Source organism: Ranitomeya variabilis, chromosome 2 (assembly GCF_051348905.1).
Source record: "Ranitomeya variabilis isolate aRanVar5 chromosome 2, aRanVar5.hap1, whole genome shotgun sequence".
In the NCBI taxonomy this organism is placed as follows: domain Eukaryota; kingdom Metazoa; phylum Chordata; class Amphibia; order Anura; family Dendrobatidae; genus Ranitomeya; species Ranitomeya variabilis.
In genome coordinates, this window is record NC_135233.1 from 821,386,004 (window position 1) to 821,411,030 (window position 25,027).

Genomic DNA, 25,027 nt, shown 5'->3' on the forward strand with positions numbered 1-25,027 from the left:
CAGCAGCAGTAAGATGGCGGTCGGCGGGAACGCCCCTTTATAGCCCCTGTGACGCCGCAGACAGCAAGCCAATCACTGCAATGCCCTTCTCTAAGATGGTGGGGACCAGGATCTATGTCATCACGCTGCCCACACTCTGCGTTCACCTTCATTGGCTGAGAAATGGCGCTTTTTGCGTCATTGAAACGCGACTTTGGCGCGAAAGTCGCGTACCGCATGGCCGACAAGCACAGGGGTCGGATCGGGTTTCATGAGACGCCGACTTAGCCAAAAGTCGGCGACTTTTGAAAATGATCGACCCGTTTCGCTCAACCCTAGTGTTTACACAATGAAGACAACTGTACATATAATGTAAAGTTCACAGAAAGGCTACATGAATACATATAGATTTGTTTCCAAAAACAAAAATCAATGTATCTCTTAATATTCCAATAAATATGTATGCATATATTCTACTTAAATATTATAATCCATATGATTCTATGAAAGTTGAGTGATGGCAATATTGGTCCATTGCTTTTCCAAAATATTTTTTTAACTGATCTTTAAAAATAGCAAGCAAGTTGATTTTCCAAAGCTTTCATGATACATTATTTTGAGCTATTCTCCATAGCGGAAATATTTTAATTAAAGTAATAATAAAAAGGATTTAGGAGTGACAGTATATTTGTGCTATATTGGTAAGAATAAAATTACTGAAGTTTTCAGTTGGTTGTACAAAGAATTTAAATGCCCAATTAGGAAGTTTATTCAAAAGAGTGAATGATTATTTCAGGTAATTAAAACCAGGTCTTATCACAACAAATTAGTTGATTGACCTGTTTCAGTTGTAGTTCCAAGATACGTATCATAATTATGTTTCTCCTAATTTCTAAAGCAAAGTTGAACATGATCTTAATAAAAATATTCTATTATTTTAAAGGAGGACATACATTGATGCAACTGACATGCCCAAGATGTAAAGGGACCCACTACCATTTCAAAAGCAGCAAGCATCTTCCATCACAAACATATAAAGAGGAAAATTATCACGAGCTTTTGCACTGTAAGGCTATGTTCCCACAATGAGCTTTTGGTGAGTTTTTGATGTTGTATAACAGCAAGGATTAGACATAATAGATCAATAAAACATAACTTTTAATTATATCAATTACAGTAACTAGTGCAATTAATAAAATGGTTAAACCTCATCTTTAATGATATCAGAGGAGGCGATTCATTGATTTAGGAGGGAACGGTGGCCATGCAGGTATCCCTAGATTCCCTGTCGTGCCCCAAGTTAGGTTTTATTGATCTGTTATATATATATATATATATATATATATATATAATTCTTGCTGTTATACAAATATATACAAATATATGATGATAGGATAATAATGATAATCTTTATTTATATAGCGCCAACAGATTCCGCAGCGCTTTACAGTTAAAATGTTTCAAACACAACAGTCATAAGTAACAGCGTTAAGAATAATATAATGATTAAAGCGAAATAAAACAACCCTGCTCATGAGAGCTTACAATCTACCATACACCCCTAAATTGGGGATATTGCTCATTTGAGTTTTTGATGTTACAGATTTTCTGCAGCATTTCTGCAACTATTAAGTAAAAGAGGTTACTTGTATTTTTCGAAAATATGCAGCATAAAAATCTCATCTTTGGAACCTAGAATCAAGGGCCCATGTCCTTTTCTTGCACAGCGTTTGTTTTGTCTGTGTCCTCCCCTGTATAACTTTGTGTATACCACTACTACTTAGATTTATTTGCACAAGCAGTTGCATATGTATTGATGCATACAAAAAACACTCCACTTAATGTAAACTTATCCTGCAGTCATATATAGCTTCTGTGAATTTTCTTTCTTGTTCTTAATATTTGCTGATCACTATAAATGCATTTGAAGATACTTCTGAGCTCATACCCATGATAGAGATACAGTATCATGCGCATGACCATTTTATGGATTATTGTTTTTCAAATCTATAATACTATATACAGTATAGTAACATCCATAGAAATGTATACACTCACAGTATTCCTTAAAACAAAAGGAATGGCAACATGTTTCACTGCATTCAATGTAGTGATGATTGAATATGCCTAACTACGTAGCTTGTCTCTTCAGAGAGGAAGAGGACTAGAACTCTAGTGCCACCTATTGGAAGTAGCAATCCTAACAGTCAGTGTCGACCCTTTAACGAGCCTTGTCACATGACATAGGATAAGAGCCAAACAAGATCTCAATTTGCAGACACTGTGTTTCAGAGTACTGCCCCTCATCAGTGCAATGTGGAGATCTGGTTTGGCTGATTGAGAGGCGTCTGACCAGGATCCAAGAAGTATAATTTCTCCTTGCGGAGAGTGACATGTTAAGCATGTCGTGGTGAGGAGACTTAACTATGTATCAGCAGACTCCCTCAATATCAGCCTAGAAAATTGATTCAGATCAAATATGTTCTATACAAATCGAATGATCCCCAATTGCTGATAAAAATGCAGTGTATTAAGCACTAAGGTCTTCCAACTCCAATGCATAATAAATGGATAGGCTGGTAAGGGGCTTAAAAATACATTATCATACGCATCTAACCCCTCACCTGACCCTGTTGATGTTGCGCTTTGTGAACACTATGTGCTGAATTTCTAAGCCACTTGTTTCACTCCATCCAGCACCACTCTCCTTGTCAGTCTTTGCTGACAATTCCTATGCTGGCTACGTCTTTACCCATATGCTGATGTCATGATGAACATAATGGAATCAAATGTAAACTTCGGCACTCAAAAAATGTTGCCATGAAAAAGTTTATTAGCAGAAAAAATGACCCAGATGAATTCCAGATAATCAAAATCCCCGTTTCGGCCTAACAACTGTCCTTTATCAAGAGATATCTGTGGGGAAAAGGGTCTCATGAATTGAAATACAGAGGCACCAGAGGTTAATCCAAGTAACAAAAGGATAGACCAAATACTGGTGAGACTACGATGTCCATTGAAGTCATGCTATGAAATGGCGCTGTGACTAATTGGGGCTCATTCAATTTGTATAGAACATATTTGATCTGAATCAATTTTCTAGGCCAAAATTGAGGGAGTCTGTGACCACAGCGCCATTTCATAGCATGACTTCATTGAACATTGTAATCTCACCAGTATTTGGTGTATCCTTTTGTTACTTGGATTAACCTCTGGCGCCTCTAAATTGTAATTCATGAGACCCCTTTTCCCACAGATGTCTCTTGATAAAGGCCGGTTGTTAGGCCGAAATGTTGATTTTAAATATCTGGAATTCAACTGGGTAATTTTTTCTGTTAATAAACTTTTTAATTGCAAATTTTTTTTCGAGTGCCGAAGTTTACATTTGATTCTATTATATCTATTTTACTTCTGAGCACCACCTATTAGGCGGTCGAGAGCCCATTCTCTATTATAGTATCGATGAGCATATCATGAGGAGATGCCTATTCTGATGTCATGACATCAGAATGTACTTTGAGTACTTTGCCAAAGAAAAAAACTGGAACCAGAAGAAAGTCAAAGCCTGAGTGGAATGGTCACCTGAGAAAATCAGTGGAGAACTGTTATGGATTGAAGGTAGCAGGGCCAGATGAGTGGCTAAATGAGTATGATAATTTATTGCTTTTCAAGGCTTTTCTGGACTTATATGGATCTAAAAACTATTTGCGACCGGCTGCCATTTTCCTGGATTTATGAAAATCATTTTCCCATAAATTCGGATTCACTCGAATCTGTAAGGTTTGAGGAATTCTAAAACAATATTATTAGTGAAAATCAATTAGCTTAACTCTAATTCTGTTTTATAAAAGCATTTTGTTTAAGTTCAGTTGGTAAGTGAGAATATAGCCCCTTACAACCTCTTAGGTACATATTATACCACCACACAAGCGTACTTACAGTTTATATGCTGGATAAAAAGGAATAGGAGAAAATGTATTTCAGTGAGAACATCTATTGAGGTATTATCTTTCAAAAGCAGGCATGTCATAAAAAGTAGTAAAGCACAGACCCTTCTAGGTTTGTTGAGTATTGATAATTAATAATTAAAAAAAAAGACCCCTTTCTTCCAATTAAAACAGATTGGGCAGATAAAGTACAAATTAGTAATGATTGTTTAAGTTAGTTTGTCAAAAAATAAATTTTTTGACAGATGTATAAGAAATTAGTAAATATTGTACAGCATAAATAGAAATCTAAAATTCCAAAATGCAACTTATATTGAATCTGTAAAAAAAATGTGGACTGGTCTATTTTATTGGGTATTATGAACTTATGTAATTTGCATTAAAGTAATTTGCTATTTACCTGCAGATTATTACTATATATGCAGGTAAATGGTGTTTTTTGAGGTGCCATGTTTCATTAAGCACCTTTTAAGACTCTATTCATATTATCTTAACCCCTTAGTGACCGAGCAAATTTTGTACTTAATGTCCAAGCCAATTTTTACAATTCTGACCACTGTCAATTTATAAGGTTATAGCTCTTGAAGGCTTCAACTGATTCCACTGATTCTGAAACGGTTTTTTCATGACATATTGTACTTCATGATAGTGGTAAAATTTATTTGATATGACTTGCGTTTATTTATCAAAAAATGGAAATTTGGCAATAATTTTGAAAATTTAGCAATTTTCAAACTTTTAATTTTTGTGCCCTTAAATCAGGGAGTCATGTCACACAAAATAGTTAATAAATAACATTTTCTACATGTCACCTTTACATCACCACAATTTTGGAAACATATTTTTTTTGTTAGGACGTTATAAGGGTTTAAAGTTGACCAGCGATTTCTCACTTTTCAAACAAAATGTATAAAGCCATTATCTTTATGGACAACCTCACATTTGAAGTGAGTTTGTGGGTCAATATGACAGAAAACACCCAAAAATGACACTATTCTAAAAACTTCACCCCTCAGGGTGCTCAAAACCACACTTAAGAAGTTTATTAAAACTTCAGTTGCATCATGAGTACAAAAGCAATGTGGTAGGAAAAAATGAACATTTTTCTTTTTTTACCTTAAAATTTATTTTAGACCCATTTTTTATTTTCACAAGGGCAACAGGAAAAAATGGATCACAAAATTTGTGTGCAATTTCTCCTGAGTACACTGATACCCCGTATGTGGGGGAAAGCAACTGTGTGGGCGCATGGCAGGGCTCAGAAGGGAGGGCGCACCATTTGACTTTTTGAACTCAAAATTGGCTGGAATCAATGGTGGGCACCATGTCACGATTGGAGACCCCCTGAACAGTGGAACCTCCCCCATTCTAAGTCCAATCCTAACACAGCCCTAATCCCAACCCTAACCTCAACACATCCCTAAACCTAATCCCAACCCTAACCACAACCATAGCTCTAACCACAACCTTAACCACAACACCACCCTATCCTCAACATAACCCCAACCATAGCCGCAATTCTAACCCTATCCCCAACTCTAACTCTAACCCAACCCTAACCCTAGCCCAACCCTAACACTAACCCTAGCCCAACCATAAACCTAATGTAAAAAAATACATTTCTTTTATTTTATTATTTATTACCTAACTAAGGGGGTGATAAAGGGGGGTTTGATTTATTATTATTTTTTTTAATCACTGTAGTAGGGTCTATCACAATGATTAAAATTAACCAATAGGAAAAATCTATTGTTCCTGGGTGCCAGCCGGCAGATATCGGTCAGCGCACTGCACATGCACCCACCATTTTCTTCTGGGAAGATGACATGGACGGTCAAGGGTCAGAGCTGGAAGTACCAGGGGGCCTCAGGAGACCCCATTTATCTCTCCTCTGGTATGATAGATCATATCAGAGAAGAGAGAAATAAACAGGAAATCTGACTTTATTTTGCGGTCGCCATTATTCGGTGAATTGTGGCAATTGTAACACTGGGGATGGTTGAAACTGACCTGAATCATTAGAATCATGTTCTGCGTGGTCTCAGCTGCCCCTGTAGCCAAGACTCCAGAGTTTTTATGATGCTGGGGGAGCTGAGGAATAAGGACCCTTAACAGCCACCGTTAAAAGGCATATCGGCGGTCGTTAAGGGGTTAAGTCAGTTTAACCTAATATTCTACGGACTCAATAATATAATGTATAACGTATTTTTCTGATGCTGCCATGACAGATGATATAAGAATAGGTAAAAGTAATCCTATCATTTTGTTCTCCAGGAGATATCATACCACAGAAGCTTTTCTTGCTCTCTTCTTTAAAAACTGTATTAAAATATTATATGAAAAGAATAGTGCTCACACATATTTATTACTATTGGGAACAAGAAATGGAAACTAACAACTGACTCATTTTTGTATCCTATATATACTGTTCTTACCGTGTTTGGAGTAAAGTCAAGAGAATAATCCCAGAAATAAGTATTATCCCAGAAGTGTAAGCAATTATATAAATCACTGCATCTAAAAGACAAAACATCACTGACTGGTTAATAAACACATGTATTATTTAGAATTGTCACTAAAATATTGCTTTTTAATTGTTTAATTTACGTACAGTGAAATTTAACAGAAATTTACACAAACAATCTTTATTCCTGAGACATTATCTTCCATTCTACATGCAGTAAAGTCATCTTTGATTTCTCTTATTTTTCAAGTATCCTTATGAGGTTTTGTAAACAGCAATCTCTGCATGTAATAATAATGTACGTAACTCCCTAATATACTGAGCAGTGACTGAAGCTGCGCCAGCCGCAACTCTATGAGTGAAAGCCAGAGGCTGGAGGAAGGATTAAAATTCATTTAGTCCTGTTAGCTGGGCTTTCAGTGCAGAGGCCAGGAAGCTTTGGAATCCTATTAACCTGCAGATTAACCCTTTAAGGACCAGGGGTATTTCTGTTTTTTTGTTTCCATTATTGCTCCCCTTCCTCCCACGGCCATAACTTTTTTATTTTAACATCAATATGGCCATGTGAGGGCTTGTTTTTTGTGAGACGAGTTGTACTTTTGAATGGATTCATTGATTTTACCATATTATGTATTGTAAAATGGGAAAAAATCCAAATGTGGTGAAATTGCAAAAAAAGTGCAATTCCACCATTGTTTTTTGTATGAAGAGGAACTCCATGCAAATTTAGAGCAAAACATCTTAGCATTTCTTAAATATATCCAAATCCAAGGAAAAACTATTTAAAAAGAGTAATTACATTTCTCAAATATAAATTATTAAAAATAAAAATACAGTATAACACATTTAGGCTGCTATTTTCACTATTCATCCTTCATCGGGTAACAAAAAAACTATATTGACATATTACCATATATATTCGAGTATAAGCTGACCCAAGTATAAGCCGAGGCACCTAATTTTGCCACAAAATACTGGGTAAGCTTATTGACTTGAGTATAAGCCGGGTATGCATTGTCCCTTCATCCCCATCCTGTTATGCATGGTTCCACCGTTCCTGTCATTGTATGCATGGCTCCCCATCCCTGTCATTAAATCCATGGCTCCCCCTTCCCTCTCATTGTATGCATGGCACCCCCTTCCCTGTCCTGGTATGCATGGCTCCTTATACCCTATCCTTGTATGCATGATTCCTGTTAAAAAAAATTCCTATTTACCCAACTGTGCCCCCTTGATGGCAATGCATCTTGTTCGCTCCGGCGTCAGCAGGTCTTCCGGCTGAGCGATCACGTAGGCGCGCTCATTAAGGTAATGTATATCCACTCAACACCTATGAGAGTGGAGAGATGTGCATATTCATTACCTTAATGAGCGGGGCCACATAACTGCTCAGCCAGAAGAGCTGCTGGCGCCGGAACGAGCGAGATGCAGTACTAGCGATGGTGCGCCGGAAGGTGAGTAGATTGTGTGCTGGAAGCCGGTGGCTGCAGCTGGCACTGTGTGCTATTATAGCAGCGGCACAGGCTTTAGTCACAGCCGCCGGCTCCTGCCTCTGTGACCCGCTGCTCCATCACTCCCTCGCCTCCGCTGGCCCTCTGGGAAAATTGGCTCGTGTATAAGCTGAGGGGGCCATTTTCAGTGCAAAAAAAGTGCTGAAAAACTCGGCTTATAAGTGAGTATATATGGTATTTCATTAAGAAAACTAAGTCTCTTTAGACGTAATTATGTAGACATTTGACAGGGAGGAGATTTTGGGTCCCGCCCTGCTAATCCCTGCTGGGAACCTTCATAAACAAGAAAGCTTTGAGGTTTTAATACCACTTTATAGTGCTTTTACATGTTGTTTGTTTTTTTTTTTTTACCTGATGAAGGCTGCATAGTGAAAATAACAGCCGAAACGTGTTGTACTGTATAGGGTGGGTCATTTATATGGATACACCTAAATAAAATGGGAATGGTTGGTGATATCAGCTTCCTGCTTGTGGCACATTAGTATATGGGAGGGGAAAAACCTTTCAAGATGGGTGGTGACCATGGCGGCCATTTTGAAGTCGGACATTTTGGATCCAACTTTATTTTTTCCTACGGAAAGAGGGTCATGTGACACATGAAACTTATTGAGAATTTCACAAGAAAAACAATGGTGTGCTTGGTTTTAATGTAACTTTATTCTGTCATGAGTTAATTACAAGTTTATGACCACTCATAGCAACACTGCAGAAAAAATGCTAGCACAGGCTTCCAGTATCCATTGTTTCAGATGCTTTGGGGTCATCTGAAGGCAATTGTCTATGCTGTAAAGATACGAGATGTGCAGCGTCTGAAACAACGGATACTGGAAACCTGTGCTAGCATTTCTTCTGCGGTGCTGCTATCAGTGTGTCACGAGTGGGAGAAGAGGTTGCATTGACAATCCAACACAATGGGCAGCACTTTGAACACATTTTATAAGTGGTCATAAACTTGTAAATAACTCATGAAAGAAAAAAGTTAGGATAAAACCAATCACACCTCTGTTTTTCTTGTGAAATTCTCAATAAATTTGATGTGTCACATGACCCCCTTCCCATAGGAAAACATAAAGTTGGATCCAAAATGGCCGACTTCAAAATGGCCACCATGGTCACCACTCATATTGAAATGTTTTCCCCTCCCATATACTAATGTGCCTCCAACCAATCCCATTTTATTTAGGTGTATCCATATAAGTGGCCCACCCTGTTCAATATACTGACTGTAGGGGGATGAATAGCTATGCACATCAAAGTTTTCAGTTATTTTGTCCTATTTGATGTTTGCTTCACAATAAAAAGATAACCAAATGTTCAGAGTTGTAGGCATGTGAACTGATGCACTCGCTTCATAAAAAAAGAAAAGTAAAATTCCAAATTGTGAGGTAGCGAAACACGAAAAATGACAATGGGAGTGAATACTTTCCCAAGCCTCTGTAAATAGATACAGATGAAAGACCTAATCTGCCACAAAATCCGCCATTACTCACCAGCATGAAATGTATGTGGACTGGTGCTTATAATTTGCTCCCCTTGTGAATCACTGTATGATGCATGAATGTTTATTGAAGTAAGTCTTTCTGGATAAAGAGATTAGATAAAACAATCAGTAAAGCGTCTCTCTGGTGATTGCATTCTGCTACAAACTCTTCATACAATTAATATTAAAATATAAATAAAAACATAAAATATATATTTTATATAAGCAAAAGGGTAATGATGTTTTGAAATTTTGACTTCAGGCTCCATACTGTACGAGAGACTACCATCATTTTATAAACAATCATCTTGGCTATCTCATACATAAATGTGACTTGCAACTATTTAGCACATGATTACTTATGCAGATTCTTTTCATGCCATTGTAATGACAATTGAATGTTCTGCTCCTAGTGGTGGAAAACATTTTCTTGCTGTATTCTACAAATTACCACCTGTTCTCACATTTCCTAATAGCTCAGTGTGTTTTTAGGTTGACTCCCAAGTGAAAGGTCACTGGTTCGAATCAAGGAGCAGCCATGAAGAAGATTTCTCAAGAAAAGCGAAACCGCGTCATCCAAGTTATTAGCCAAGAAAATAGCAAAACTGCATCATGTGAGTGCCATGACATTTGGAAAAATACAAAATGAGGTCCATTTATCCATTCAAAAGCCAAAAACATGGATGTTCAGGCAAAATATCGGCATCAACAAGTCAGCTCATCATAAGGTCGATCAGTTCTGGTGCGACAGTTGACATGGCTCATATGCTTTGTAATACTGATATCACAGACGTCCCTGCAAGCACTCTCCGATGCATGTTACACAAGTCTGGAATAGTGGCCCGAAAAAAGGTGAAGCTGCCTCGACTACATTATCATCATAAGAAGTGTTGGCTCAAGTTTACAAAAAAAATAGGAATAATTGACAATAGAAGTCTGGAAAAGGGTTATTTGGAATGATGAGTGATGAAATGAGTCTGGAAGAAACAAGGGAAAAATTAGTAAAATGGATTGAGAAATTTAAGGAACTGTCAAGTTCGGTGGAGGAAGCCTCTTGATATGGGGTTGCATCAGAAACAAAGGTGTTGGATACTTGACCAGTATCAATGGTGGCCTCAATTATGATCTATATGTTAGTATGCTACAAGATGAGTTGCTTCATGCACTCGAGTATTATGGGTATGAAAAGGACAACATAGTGTTTCAGCTGAACAATGACCCATAGCATACAAGTATAGTTAAAAATGGTTCAATGACAATGAAGTAGCGGTGCTGGATTGGCCTCCACAGTCCCCAGACCTCAACCCAATCAAATACTTGTGGGTAGAGTTATAGCAAAAGCTGCATACATACCCAAGTGAGTCGATCAGCATGCACCAACTTTGGAAAAGGTTAGAATAGGCCTGTTATCAGATTTCAGTCAAGACATTGCTTAAATTTGATTGAGAGCATGTCCATAAGGATTCAGGCAATGTTTAAAGACAAGGGTAGATTTAGAAAATAACAAAAAATTAACTTAAAATTTAAACATGACACAAAAGAATCTGCAGATCTAATCATGGGCTAAATGGTTGCAAGTTAAAGTTAGGAATGAGATAGCTAAGATTTTTGTCTATAAATTGATGGTAGTCCCACGTGCCTACCTGTATACTAGCCGTACCTGCCTGCACATGCCAGTGCCTGCCTCTATACCAGATGTACCTGCCTGCACCTGTCAGTGTCTACATGTATACCAGCCATATTTGTCATACCTGCCTGCAGTTGCAGTGCCCACCTGTATAACAGCCTTACCTGCCTGCACCTGCCAGTGACTGCCTGTATACCAGTCATACTTGCCTGCGCATACCAGTGACTTCCTGTATACCAGCTGTACCTGCCAGTGTCTGTTTATATACCAGCCATCCCGCCAACACCTGCTATTCCTGTGTTCTTGCTGTGTCAGCCTATACCAACTGAACTTTCCTTTTGGGTCGTTGCAGCTTCTTGCCCCATTGGGGTCAGCTGCTATTAGTCGAGCTTTGTCCTGGTCTAGCACCTGGTGTCTATCTGGAGCCATATCTAACCCCACCATCAGGGGCTCTAGTGAAAAGTCAAGTGTACACCTAGTTACACCTATCCAGGCTCTCTTTGGATCACGGCACAGTGGTTCCACCACTCCCGTTACAAAAAGTGTCATGTGATTACCTCTGATTGCTGAGCACAGCACTAGAATAACTCCAAAACAAAGATTAAAGACCTATTCACTAAAAATCCCTATCCTTTGGATAAAGGATAGCTTAGTGACCATTCATGATCTGATCGCTGGAACCTCCATTGATTCCCAGAACTTAGCATTGGAATTCAAAGAATGAGGCTTTGCAGGCCCATCTTGAATGTAATAGAGGTGCACATGTTCAACCTCCACTTATATGGCACTGCATTAGGCAGTACCATAGGCAATGAATATAGTGGCGGCCAAGCATACGAACATGTGCACATGTGCTCCATTCAGGATTGAACTGCAAAGCCTAGTTTTCACCCCAGCAATCAGGAAGCTATTCACTACCTTGTTTAATAGAGATACTGTGTTAGTTGGGTAACATCATTTGAAAGGGATTGTCTCCATTTAACAAACGTTTGTCCATAGACCGATTGACATGTTAAAAAATCAAGCAGCATTGCCCAAAAAATGTCTACCACTGTTATTCACAAAGCAGTCAATTTCATCACTAAGAAAATGCTCACATGATCTTGGGCATGGCCACAATGGCTTTAATGTACTGAACTGTCGCTATTACATTACATTGTATAGTACAATCAATCAGGAAGAACAACAATAGCCTGCATAAAAGCAGAAGTAGAGAATTGAGCAGCGATTTTGTGATGAATCTGAATAGCTCACAGCTTAGCAATAGAGATAATGAGAAACAAAACATTAAACACTAAATAAATATTACAAATAGTGTGTTTGACAGGACAGCAGGGAAAAACAGCTATCATCTGTTCTCACAAGCAATATACCGTATATACTCGAGTATAAGCCGAGATTTTCAGCCCACTTTTTTGGGCTGAAAGTCCCCCTCTCGGCTTATACTCGAGTCATACCCAGGGGTCGGCAGGGGAGGGGGAGCGGGGGCCTTTCTAATCATACTCACCTACTCCTGGAGCAGTCCCTGCAGGTCCTTGCTTCCCGGCGCTGTATTTTCTTCCTGTAGTGAGCGGTCACCGTTACTGCTCATTACAGTAATTAATATGCGGCTCCACCTCCCATAGGGGTGGAGCCACATATTAATTACTGTAATGAGCGGTAACAGTGACCGCTCACTACAGAAAGAAAATGCGGTGCCGGGGAACAGACGTGCAGCGACGACATCAGGAGCAGGTAAGTATGACAGGGGACAGTGCACGATAGTCACCTGGTCCTCGTTCCACCTTCGGCACTGCTGTGTCAGGGGGCGCGGTGATGCGATTAGTGCGCGCCGCCCTCTGCCCGATCGTTGGTGCAGAGGATGGGAAGACAGCAGCGGTCAGCGGTGGAACGGGGACCAGGTGACTATAGCAAGTGCCGGGGACCTGAGAGGTGAGTATGTGATTTTTATTTTTTTAATCGCAGCAACAGCATATGGGGCAAATACCTGTATGGAACATATTATGGGGCCATGTGCAGTGTATATATGGGGGCAATTATCTGTATGGGGCATCTTATTGGGCCATGTGCAGTGTATATATGGGGGCAAATACCTGTATGGAGCATCTGATGGGGCCATGTGCAGTGTATATATGGGGCAAATACCTGTATGGAGCATCTTATGGGGCCATGTGCAGTGTATATATGGGGAAAATACCTGTATGGAGCATCTTAAGTGGCCATGTGCAGTGTATATATGGGGGCAAATACCTGTATGGGGCATCTTATGGGGCCATGTGCAGTGTATATATGGGGGCAAATACCTATATGGGGCATCTTATGGGGCCATGTGCAGTGTATATATGGGGGCAAATATCTGTATGGAGCATCTTATGGGGGCAAATATCTGTATGGAGCATCTTATGGGGCCAAGTGCAGCATTATATGGGGCAAATATCTGTATGTGGCCATGTGCAGCATTATGTGGGGCAAATATCTGTATGCAGCAACTGTATGTGGCCATGTGCAGCATTATATGGGGCAAATATCTGTATGGAGCATCTTATGTGGCCATGTGCAGCATTATATGGGGCAAATATCTGTATGGAGCATCTTATGGGGCAATAATCCACATTTGTGGAGCATTATACGGGGCAAATGTCTCTATGGAGCATCTTATGGGGTCATAATCAACATTTGTGCAGCATTATATGGGGCATATTTTAATATGGATTATCTTATGGAGCCCATCATAAACTGTATGGAGCATCTTATGGGGCCCATGATGAACTGTATAGAGCATTATATGGGGCTCCTGATTCAATATGGATATTCAAAAACACTTAAACTACTGATGTCTCAAATAATTTTACTTTTATTAGCATCTATTTTTATTTTTGAAATTTACCAGTAGCTGCTGCACTTTCCACCCTAGGCTTATACTCGAGTCATTACGTTTTCCCAGTTTTTGTGACAAAATTAGGGGGGTCAGCTTAAACTCGGGTCGGCTTATACTCGAGTATATACGGTAGGTTCAGGTTACTTTGACATTACTATGGATGCATTTGTGTTAAAGCTTTTGAAAGGAGTTAGATATAATCCTAGAAGAGCAACATACATGTTATGTCATACATGTCACATTTAAGACTTTAAAATATAGTGCTCTCAGTGTGAAAAACAAGATAATCTTGTACTTATAATACATTTTAATGGCTAACAAAAATAAAATAAATGAGGTTACAAAGCAAGCTTTTAGGACTTTTTAGGTCCCTTCCTCAGGTATGGTATAACAAAGTGTCTGAAGAAACACAAATATATGTACAAACAGCAAAAAAAGAGGGGCATGGTATAATAAATTAGCAAACAAACTGAAACTCAGAGACTGAATCCTTAATTGGATTAGATTAGTGGTGGGAAAGTTTTATAGTCCCAATATCCAAGTGAGGCCCGGTGCCCTGAACTTCTTTAGAGCAGATTCCTCAGATTCTGTAGTGAGTCATACACCTGATACATGTTTTCTACAGCACCAAGAAAAAGGTCCAAATGAAAAAACAAACTTTGAGTACACTTACTGAAAACGTACAGCAGAAATTGCAGCATTTCAATACAATACTGCAGTCATACCTAATAGTCAAACTGGGGTGTCAAGGGCCCACCAGTAACACTGACTTTGGAGGGTCCACTTTTAACCTGCAAACAAATATTACACTACCCTCATTCACAAATGTATCTAGATCTCTATGCAACAATAAACTGGGTAGTTTGGTTAATGAATGATGAGATGCTTCTTTTTTCTGCATAGAGTTTATCAAGTGAATTATGCCAAGGACTGTCCATACAGTGGGGTTGGGAACCCAGATCTGCACAGAGACCCATTGGGGGATTCCCCTGTTACCCTATAGGCTAGTCCGAGCCTGCCTAATAGACAACAAAAAAAAATCCACAGACTTCGACTGAAAGCAGGATTCTATTCCTGCACCAGTGAAGTTTCTCATAATCACAACAGCATGAAGTGCCAGAAGTACACAGGTACAGTCAACTGTGTTATGAATTTGTCATCTCACATATCCACCAAACTAGAACTCAGTGTGCTTTCCAGAGGTCTCACATTTTGTCCTATGAAACCTCTAGACAAAACAAAACTTTGTAGTGACATGGAGCAATATTTTGGGAGACTGAGACTTAAGGAGTTATTTGATGTTAAAGAAGACTTGAGGCTTCCAAGCAGTCAAACATGTCACACTAAAGGACAAGAAAAAGTCTGACTGGACACCTCCTTCTGGCCGCAACACCATTTTGTACCAATATATCGACTCATTTAGACATTTGGTGCAGTCCATGATATTGGACAAAGAAAGAAAGGATACTCCTAACATGAGTGTGTGGGAGAGAAGGGTAAATGACAGCCTAAAAAACTACAAGGACATCACTATTAAGCCTGCAGATAAAGGTGGTGCCATAGTACTTCTGAATACCACTGACTACATTAAAGAAGCACACAGACAGCTGACGGACATACAGTACTACACCAAACTGGAAGATGACCCAACTCCAAAATATATGAGGGAGTTGAAAAGAGTCATGAGAAATCTGTGTACAGATTCCACATACCTTCTGGACTTTAGCCCTGAGAATCCCAGGACAGGAATGTTCTACATGCTTCCCAAAATTCATAAGCTAGGTAACCCAGGAAGGCCAATCATCTCAGGGGTGGAAAAACCCACTGAAAAAATCTTAGGATGGGTAGAAAATGTCATAAAACCGCTGGTAAGGAAGACAGCCAGCTATTTACAGGACACCAAAGACCTTTTTTAAAAAGTTATCTACAATCGGCCCTCTCCCTAAGAATACCATCTTAGCCATCATAGATGTGAAATCTCTATATTCAAGCATCTCACATGAAGATGGACTATCCCCCTGCCAAATGTTTCTTGAAGCTAATGGGATACCTTCTGAATCTGTATTAAGACTCACCAGATTTATCCTCACACACAACTTTTTTCTTTCGGACAGGAGTTATATTTGCAGCACACCACAACTACTATGGGCAGCAAAATGGCACCACAGTACACCAACCTTTACAAACTGGAAAATGACTTTTTAGCATCCTGCTCCATCAAACCCTTGGCTTATTTCCATTATATCAATGACATCTTAATAATCTGGACTGAGTCTGAACAAGAACTTCTGAAATTCCATGACAAATTAAATACATTTCACCCCACAATAAACCTGACATTGGACCACTCAAAAATGTAAATCAACTTTCTGGATACCAACATAAAAATTCAAAATGGTTCAATCCAGACATCGGTGTTTCGGAAACCAATTGACTGTCCCAATTTCCGTCAATGACAGAATCACAGACTGGGTCGATAAGGGAAATGCTGTAGATATAGTATATTTTGGCTTCAGCAAAGCATTTTGACAAAGTATCTCACACAATCCTTATTGAAAAAATGACTAAGTATGGAATAGACAAGCCAACTATTAGGTGGATTCATAACTGGCTTAGTGATCGGACCCAAAGAGTGGTCGTACATGGTTGCACATCCAGTTGGAAGCATGTCACAAGTGGGGTACCACAGGGCTCTGTTCTGGGCCCTGTACTGTTCAACATCTTTATCAATGATTTAGATGAAGGAATTGAGAGTAAACTGATTAAATTTGCTGATGACACAAAACCAGGAGGGATAGCTAATACTAGAGAAGAGAGAGAGAGGATTCATAAATAAACTGGAGCAGTGGGCAGCAACTAACAGAATGATTTTTAACAGGGAAAAATGCAAAGTACTACATCTTGGCAATAAAAATGAAAAAAACATATACAGAATGGGAGGAATAGGGCTAAGCAACAGCACTTGTGAAAAAGACTTGGGTATACTGATAGAGCACAGACTGAACATGAGACAACAGTGTGATGCAGCAGCAAAAAGGGCAAATACAATTCTGGGATGTATTAACAGCAGCATACAGTCTAGATCTTGTGAAGTCATTATTGCCCTTTTCTCCTCTTTGGTAAAACCTCATCTGAAATACTGTGTCCAGTTTTGGGCACCACATTTAAAAAAAGACATCAACAAACTGGAGCAAGTTCAGAGAAGAGTGACAAAATGGTGACTAGTCTGCAAACCATGTCCTGTGAGGAACGTTTACAGGATTTGGGAAAGTTTAGCTTGCAAAAAAGAAGACTGAGAGGAGACTTAAAACCTGTTTACAAATATCTCAAGGGCTGTCACATTGTAGAAGGATCATCTTTATTCTCAATTTTATTGCACAAGGAAAGACTAGAAGCAATGGAATGAAACTGAATGTGAGGAGACACAGATTAGACATTAGAAAAAACTTTTCGACAGGGTTATCAATGAGTGGAACAGGCTGCCACGAGAGGTGGGGAGTCTCCTTCAATGGAGGTCTTCAAACAGAGGCTGGACAGACATCTGTCTGGGATGATTTAGTGAATCCTGCTTTGAGCCGAGGGTTGGACCAGATGACCCAGGAGGTCCCTTCCAACTCTAACATTCTATGATTCTATGATTCTATACCTCAGATGGGACAGTTTCCACCCAAACACATTAACAAACACATTAAAATGTCCATCGTCTACAGTCAGGCTCTTAGATATAATTGCATCTGTTCCAGCCCAAAGGGACAGGAGGAACATTTAACACATCTTAAAAAGACATTTTTAAATTGAGGCTACCATCCCACGTCCATTAATGATCAGATCATTACAGCCACAAGGATCCCTAGAAATCAATTACTTCAATATGGAGAAGATGTGGAAAATAATTGTGTGCCTCTGGAACCCACAGCTTGAAGTACTGAGAAAAACTGCTAAAAAACTTCACCAAATCTTACACAAGGATGATTGGCTAAAGACGATATTCAAAGATCCTCCCTTGCTTTGCTACAGGCAACCTCCAAATTTAAGAAACTTCATGATCCAAAGTTCAATACCCTCAGCTACACTGAGAGGAACTTATCTGTGCAATGTGAAGAGCTGCAATACCTGCACTCATGTAGAGCTGGACTATAAGATTCCCTGGATATTTATATGTTCTTCTTCCAATGTGATGTACTTAATAATGTGCACTATATGTCCTGTTGTGGGCCTCTACTGTATATGGGAGGAACAGGACAGAAACTGAGAGCAAGGATGAGGTCTCATCGCCACACAATTGCAGATAAAAAAAAACCCTTTACAGGTGGCCAAACATTTCTGTGGTCCAGGACACAAAATAAACAATATAAAAGTTGACATATTAAAAGGCAATTTTAAATCACAAAAACATCAGAGGGTTTGGGAATACAAACATATTAAAGTCTTTGCTTCCATCCACACAGGACTTAGGCCATGTTCACACTTTGCGGTTTTTACCGCGGAAGCGTGGCGATTTTGATGCTGCGGGTCCGCAGCAGTTTCCATAGCGTTTCCATTTACATGTAAACCCTATGGAAACCGCAAACCGCTGTGCACATGCTGTGGGAAAAACCGCGCAGAAACGCAGCGGTTTAAAACCCGCAGCATGTCACTTCTTTGTGCAGAATCGCTGCGATTCTGCACCCATAGGAATGCATTGAACCGCTTACTTCCTGCATGGGGCTGTGCCCACGTTGCGGGAAGTAAGCGGCTAATGTGCGGGTGGTACCCGGGGTGGAGGAGAGGAGACTCTCCTCCAGGCCCTGGGAACCATATTTGGGGTAAAAAAAAAGAATAAAAATAAAAAATCATGTTATACTCACCTCTCAGCGCTGCACGCGGCCGGTCAGAGTTGCTGTGCGAACAGGACCTGCGGTGACATCGCGATCACATGACCGTGACGTCGCGGTCACATGACCGTGATGTCACGAAGGGTCCTTCTCGCACATCATCTTTGGAACCGGACCGCCGGGTGCAGCGCCGAGAAGATCCGGACATCAGAGGGTGAGTATAACCAATTTTTATTATTTTTAACATTACTATTGATGCTGCATATTGCTGCATATGCAGCATCAATAGTATAGGCGGAAACCAGCAGCGGAAACCACGGAACAAACCGCGATAAATCTGCAGGGATAACCGCAGCGGTTTTGCCCTGCAGATTTATCAAATCCGCTGCGGGAGAACCCGCAGAGGGACGCCGCAAAGTGTGAACATGGCCTAAATCTGTCAGAAAAATTTATAACTCACTGCAGAATCTGAGGAAGTTGAGGGCACCAGGCTTCTGATCTCACTTGGATATTGGGACTATAACACTTTCACACCACTAATCTTATCCAATTAAGGATTCAGTCTCTAAAGCCCCCGTCACACTAAGCGAGGTCGCTAGCGAGATCGCTGCTGAGTCACAAGTTTTGTGATGCAACAGCGACCTCAGTAGCGATCTCGCTATGTGTGACACGTAGCAGCGACCAGGCCCCTGCTGTGAGATCGCTGGTCGTGTCGGAATGGCCTGGACCTTTTTTTGATCGTTGAGGTCCCACTGGGTAGCACACATCGCTGTGTTTGACACCTTACCAACGACCTCGTTGACTACAACGTCACACAGGACGTCCCTCATCGAGGTCTGAATCGTCACAATAGCTGCCATGTGACAGGGTCACAACGACCAATGACATCGTTGTACAGGTCGCTACAGGTCGCCGCATCGCTGCTGCGTCGTTGGGAAGATCTCACTGTTTGACATCTCACCAGCGACCACATAGCGACGCAGCAATGATCCCTGACAGGTCGTATCGTTGTCGGGATCGCTTTAGCGTCGCTAAGTGTGACGGGGCCTTAAGCTCAGTTTGTTTGTTTATTTAAAGGTTCATTTATTATACCATGCCTCTCTTTTTTTTGCTGCTTCTTTCTGCAAATATTTGTGTTTCTCCAGAAAATTTATTATACCATGCCTGAGGAAGGGACATAAGAAGTCCCAAAAGCTTCCTATCTAACATCATTTATTTTATTTTTGTTAGCCATTAAAAGGTATCGTAACTACAAGATTATCTTGTTTTTCACACTGAGAGCATTATTTTTTTCAACTGGCTAACACGGTACCAGGCCCCTTTTTTCTTTTACCATTTAAGGCTTTGTAATACTTACAGTTTTAGGCAAATTGGTTCACTGTGGATTGCATTTTTGGGAAAAATGTGTTAAAGATGGCAAACTCGAATTTCAATAGATTCACTCATCTCTAGTTGCCATTAGTTACAGAATAAATTGATTATGTTTGGATTTCAAGCTAGAAATTGGGTTGATAAGTGTATTTGTTGCATGCTAAATGTTAGGGCTAGTAGAACGCACCAAATAATTAGAGAGATGGTATAAGGTGCGTTCGCAGCCCGGGGTCCACCATGCAGAGATGGAACCTGCTGCTGAGTAATGACGGACTGTATGGCGGAACAATGAGGATACACATGCACGGGTTAGCTTCACCCTGTATGCAAGAAGCAAACCCTGTTGCGTCACAGGGCCGCGGTACCGCACCAAGAGCGCAAGCAAGGAGTCACAGAACTCAATTCCAGGACTCAGGATTAGAGTTCGTCTAGACCACTTGTGCTCGACACCGCTACTAGGTGTCAGAGTATAACTTAAATAATAATTTTTATGCAGAAGAGGGCGTGCAGTGCCGCTCTGGCGGATGCCACTAACCACCCAGACTTGGGTCAGGAAAGCGCCCTAATAGCGCATGGCGCCACACTGGCGGTCACAGCAATTGACGCTGTATCATGTGTTAAGTACTGATGGCTCTGTCGGGCGCTAGATATCAATCATCCTCCTTACACGAGCAGTCATACACAAGGGAGGGGATGATTAATGAGCAACTTTCACACATCCACACACACATGTTTTCAAGTATACACTAGCGCATGGCCAAGCGGCCATGCAAACCTTTCATAGCAGCAGTGCTACAAGACCTTCCAGATGGTCCAATAGGAGCCACAATAGGACCTGAGCATGTGACCCCTGACCTCCAATGGGAGGTCGTCCCATGGACATGCTCAGTATGGGAAAAGCAGGACTTAGTCCCTGAAAGACCTGCTCGCTGCTGAACTTTGCTGGCTACAAGGACAGAGCCTGGAAGGGCAGCAGTAACCAGTCACCCAGTGTCAGCCTGAGCCAGACGCTGGGACCAACGTCTCCACTGAGCAGACTCCACTGCGGCTGGAGAAGAATGGGAGACTGCAGCGGAGATGGTTTGAGATTCTCCCTGTGCAGAGGTGGGAGCTTGACACCTAACACTGTACTTCAAAACTGTTTTTATATTCTAGTTGATTAATAATACTATTAACCACCGCGCTAAACCGAAACTGGAATATCAATGTACTTACTTTTGATATGGCTATTACTATGTTGTCTGGGGTCCCTTGTGAGTGAAGGGTTACACCTGGTTACAGTGGTTTGCTGAAAGGTAAAGTGTGTTGGTTATATGTTCACATCCCAAGTGTAAACTGTACAACCTTATATAAGGAGTAAGTGCACCCAGCTAATACCCTTGATACTTTGTGTGTACAATATAAACAATATACCGAGGTTTTACACACTTTGCCTTCCAGTATCGGTTCACTACACTGTGGAAAGAGAAACTATTAACCCCACATTGAAACACCACAGGTGCAACCTATACAGCCTCATAAAAAGAGTAAGTGTTTGTAACCAACCCCTTTTTTTTTTTTTTTTTTTTATTTGTAAGGTCCAAATCAAATAATATATCACTCTGCTGCACACTTTACCTTTCAGCAAACCACTGTAACCAGGTGTAACCCTTCACTCACAAGGGACCCCAGACAACATAGTAATAGCCATATCAAAAGTAAGTACATTGATATTCCAGTTTCGGTTTAGCGCGGTGGTTAATAGTATTATTAATCAACTGGTTTAATTTTTAACAGAGTTTTGCACAGAACCTGTTTTAACCACCTGCAGCTTCCGTAGCTTCCTACCTCATCCTTCCAGGTGAATAAGCGCCAGTGTATATACGTTTTTATTTTTGTTTTTATATTCTCTTATTAACACAGTCTATTTTTTTTCTTTTACTGTGACAGAAAATTTTCTGTCTACTTTTTTATTAAAACAGTGTGGTAACTTTTGCATTTCATTGTAGGATAAATTACACTTTATATGGGCTTTATGTGCCCTGTGATAAAACAATTCTTCAAAGCAATCTGCTTTCCAACTTACTTAAACAGGATTTGCTGTGCAAAATGTAAGAGAACAATTCACACAAATGGTGTTCCTCATTGTAAAGTCCACTGTTGCACGTGCATGGGATTTGAAGCTTTGTCCCCAGAGTACGGATATATGCAGCACGGCATTCATCACTTCCAGAACAAGTCATGTCTTCTTTGTGTAACCCAAGCAAACAGCTCTTATCATTGCGACATCTGCTTACAGGTTCCCAACATTTCGATTGATATATCCCATATCGTTCTCTGTAGAAATAAAATGAAATATTACATTCAAAAGCATGCTAATTTAGCACACTAATAAAAGCTGCTGAAAGCAAAAGTACATACTATTTGATATATTTTTACAACGAAGTGTAATCAGTAGAATTTATAAAAATTATCTTACTTCACTGCATTTTATCATGTTGGAAATGTTAATAGAAGTACAGCAAGATGAAACAAAATATTCTACATATACAGCTCTGGCAAAAATTAAGAGACCACTGCAAAATGTTCAGTTTGTCTGATTTTTCTCTTTATAGGTATATTTTTGATTAAAATGTAAATGGTTCATTTATTCTATAAACTTCTGACAACGTCTTCAAATTTCCAAGCAATAAATTTTGTATTTTTTTCTGACAAAGAAAAATGGTCAAAATTTAAAAATAACCAGTGCTTTCAGACGTCAAATAATGCAAAGAAAACAAGTTTATAATCATTTACAATAGAAACCACAATATTAATGTTTTAACTCAGAAAGAGTTCAGAAATCAATATTTTGTGGAATAACCATGATTTTTAATCACATCTTTCATGTGTCTTGGCATGCTTTCCACCAGTCTTTCACACTGCTTCTGGTGCAAAAATGTAAGCAGTTCTTCTTTGTTCGATTGCTTGTGACTATCCATCATCCTCTTGATTACGTTACAGAGGTTTTCAATGGGGTTCAGGTCTGGAGTTTGGGCTGCCCATGACAGAGTTTTAATTTGGTGGTCTCTTAATTTTTGCCAGAGCTGTATATTAGCATACTCAAAAAAAGAAACAAAAACAATGGCTACATAAACAAAGTTTTATTCCCTTTTCTTGATCTTACATTATATATTTTTTCTGTAAGCAGTTGAAACTGAACCTTAGATTAAAGAAGTTGTCCACTAATTAGATTAACTCTTTAGAAGCTCTATGTTTCCCTCCCAGTAAAATAAAAACACATATACTCACTTCCAGTGTTAGCGCCATTCCAGTGGTATCGGCACTGGCTCTCGTGGGGATTTATGAGATTCCTATGTCATGCGATCTCTGCGACAATTCAGTGCTGGCTTCACTCTCACCTCATACAGATATAACTGACAGATGGAGGAAGTGAGAAGGCAGCAGTGGCTCTCAGTTCCACCAGATGTCTGTATTTCCCTGAAGGAGGGGAGAGTGATTGTTTTATCATGCGGCCCCTGCAGCCAATGTCAAGAAAGCCATGGGAGAGCCAGTGCCAACACCACTGGAATGGTACCTGAACCAGAGGTGAGAATAAGTATTATTATTATTTTGGGAAAAATAAGAATTTATAAGAAGTTTCCCAAGTAGTGGGCAACCCCTATAATTTATTTCCTATTGCTTATATGCAGTCAGCTTACTCTACAGTGCTATATAGACCTATAGAGACATTTTCAACATTTACTATATATCAGTCTCTGTGCTCCGTTGGGTCGACTATCTAGTACATTCACTTCTAGGGCCAATTGTTTAGGAAATCAATTAACGTATTATTATGAATTTTCAGAAATCTGGAAGGATGGTTCAATCTACTCCTCTCTGCATGGGACCCAAATGCAGAAATTGAAAAATGTTAAGCACTGAACATTATCATGCGACGTTAGTCACATAAAGTAGCCTATAGCTTCTTTCTCTCCTCCCTTCTTTACAATCTGTTTTGAGACAATTCTGGATCGAAATGTCAATGACTTGTGAAATTATACTACTTCATTGAAAACTACAGTTTTGAAGTGCCAAGTTCTTCTTTACAAGAGCTGCTAAGTAATGCTTTCTTATATAAAATGCAAATATTCTTTCTGAAAGGAAGAGGACGGGAACTATAGTGCCACGTATTGGGGGTTGCAATCCAAAATTTCATTATTAACCCTTTAAAGGCTCTTGCTACATAACTTTAGATAAGAAGCAAAACCAGAGACTTAATTTGCCGATGTGTTTAAGGGTGTTTGCCCCTCATCAGTCAAAAGAATGAGGATTGCTTTGGCTGTGTGACAGAGCGCCAAAAGGATGAATCATCTACTTGTGGAGAATGACAAGTCATCACATAGAAATTTATTGGTCATTTTCCTCTGTAAATTTAACTATGCACTCTTCGGAGAGGAAGACAGCGGTAACTCCAGTGTCACTTATTGAAAGAATCAATTCCGAAAATCATTATTGACCCTTTAAAGAGCTTTGTCACATGATAAAAATAGAATAAGAAGCCTAACCAGAAACATCATTTGCAGATACATGTTTCAGAGTGTTTGCCAATCATCAGAGCTAACTAGGATGACTGATTGGGATATGTCTCTCTTTTCACCGGGGATGGTGGTAGATAGGTTCATGTCCAAAAAGCAAGCACCTGGAACAGGTCACTATATTTAGGTGGCATGTATGGTGCTAATATTGGATTATCACAACAAAGAAGTTTGTAAGAAAATATTATTTATAACATGAACACTTTGTAAACAGCTGTGTTTAGATTTCGGGATTAAGGTGACTTTTCTTAATCTGTTTAAAAAAAAGTTAATAAATTATGTATTACCTGTTTCACAAGTCAGATAGCACATTTTCTGTAACACACAAACCTTACTTTCAGGATTTTTGTTTAGTAGCAAAATTAGACCCATAGATATAAACTGCCCTCTTTGTTTGCAG

General features: G+C 39.7%; 1 protein-coding gene across 2 annotated transcripts in view; it reads right to left on the bottom strand.

Annotated features, from left to right (window-relative positions):
• The window catches only part of GFRAL (GDNF family receptor alpha like), a 165,452-nt gene that overhangs the window by 13,461 nt on the left and 126,964 nt on the right, over positions 1-25,027 (bottom strand). For both annotated transcript variants that reach the window (XM_077290012.1, XM_077290011.1), the window contains 3 exons: positions 22,137-22,387; positions 9,392-9,481; positions 6,362-6,443 (listed from right to left, as the gene is read on the bottom strand). In XM_077290012.1, coding sequence (XP_077146127.1) covers positions 6,362-6,443; positions 9,392-9,481; positions 22,137-22,387 — 423 coding nt within the window. The remainder of the gene's footprint in view (positions 1-6,361; positions 6,444-9,391; positions 9,482-22,136; positions 22,388-25,027) is intronic.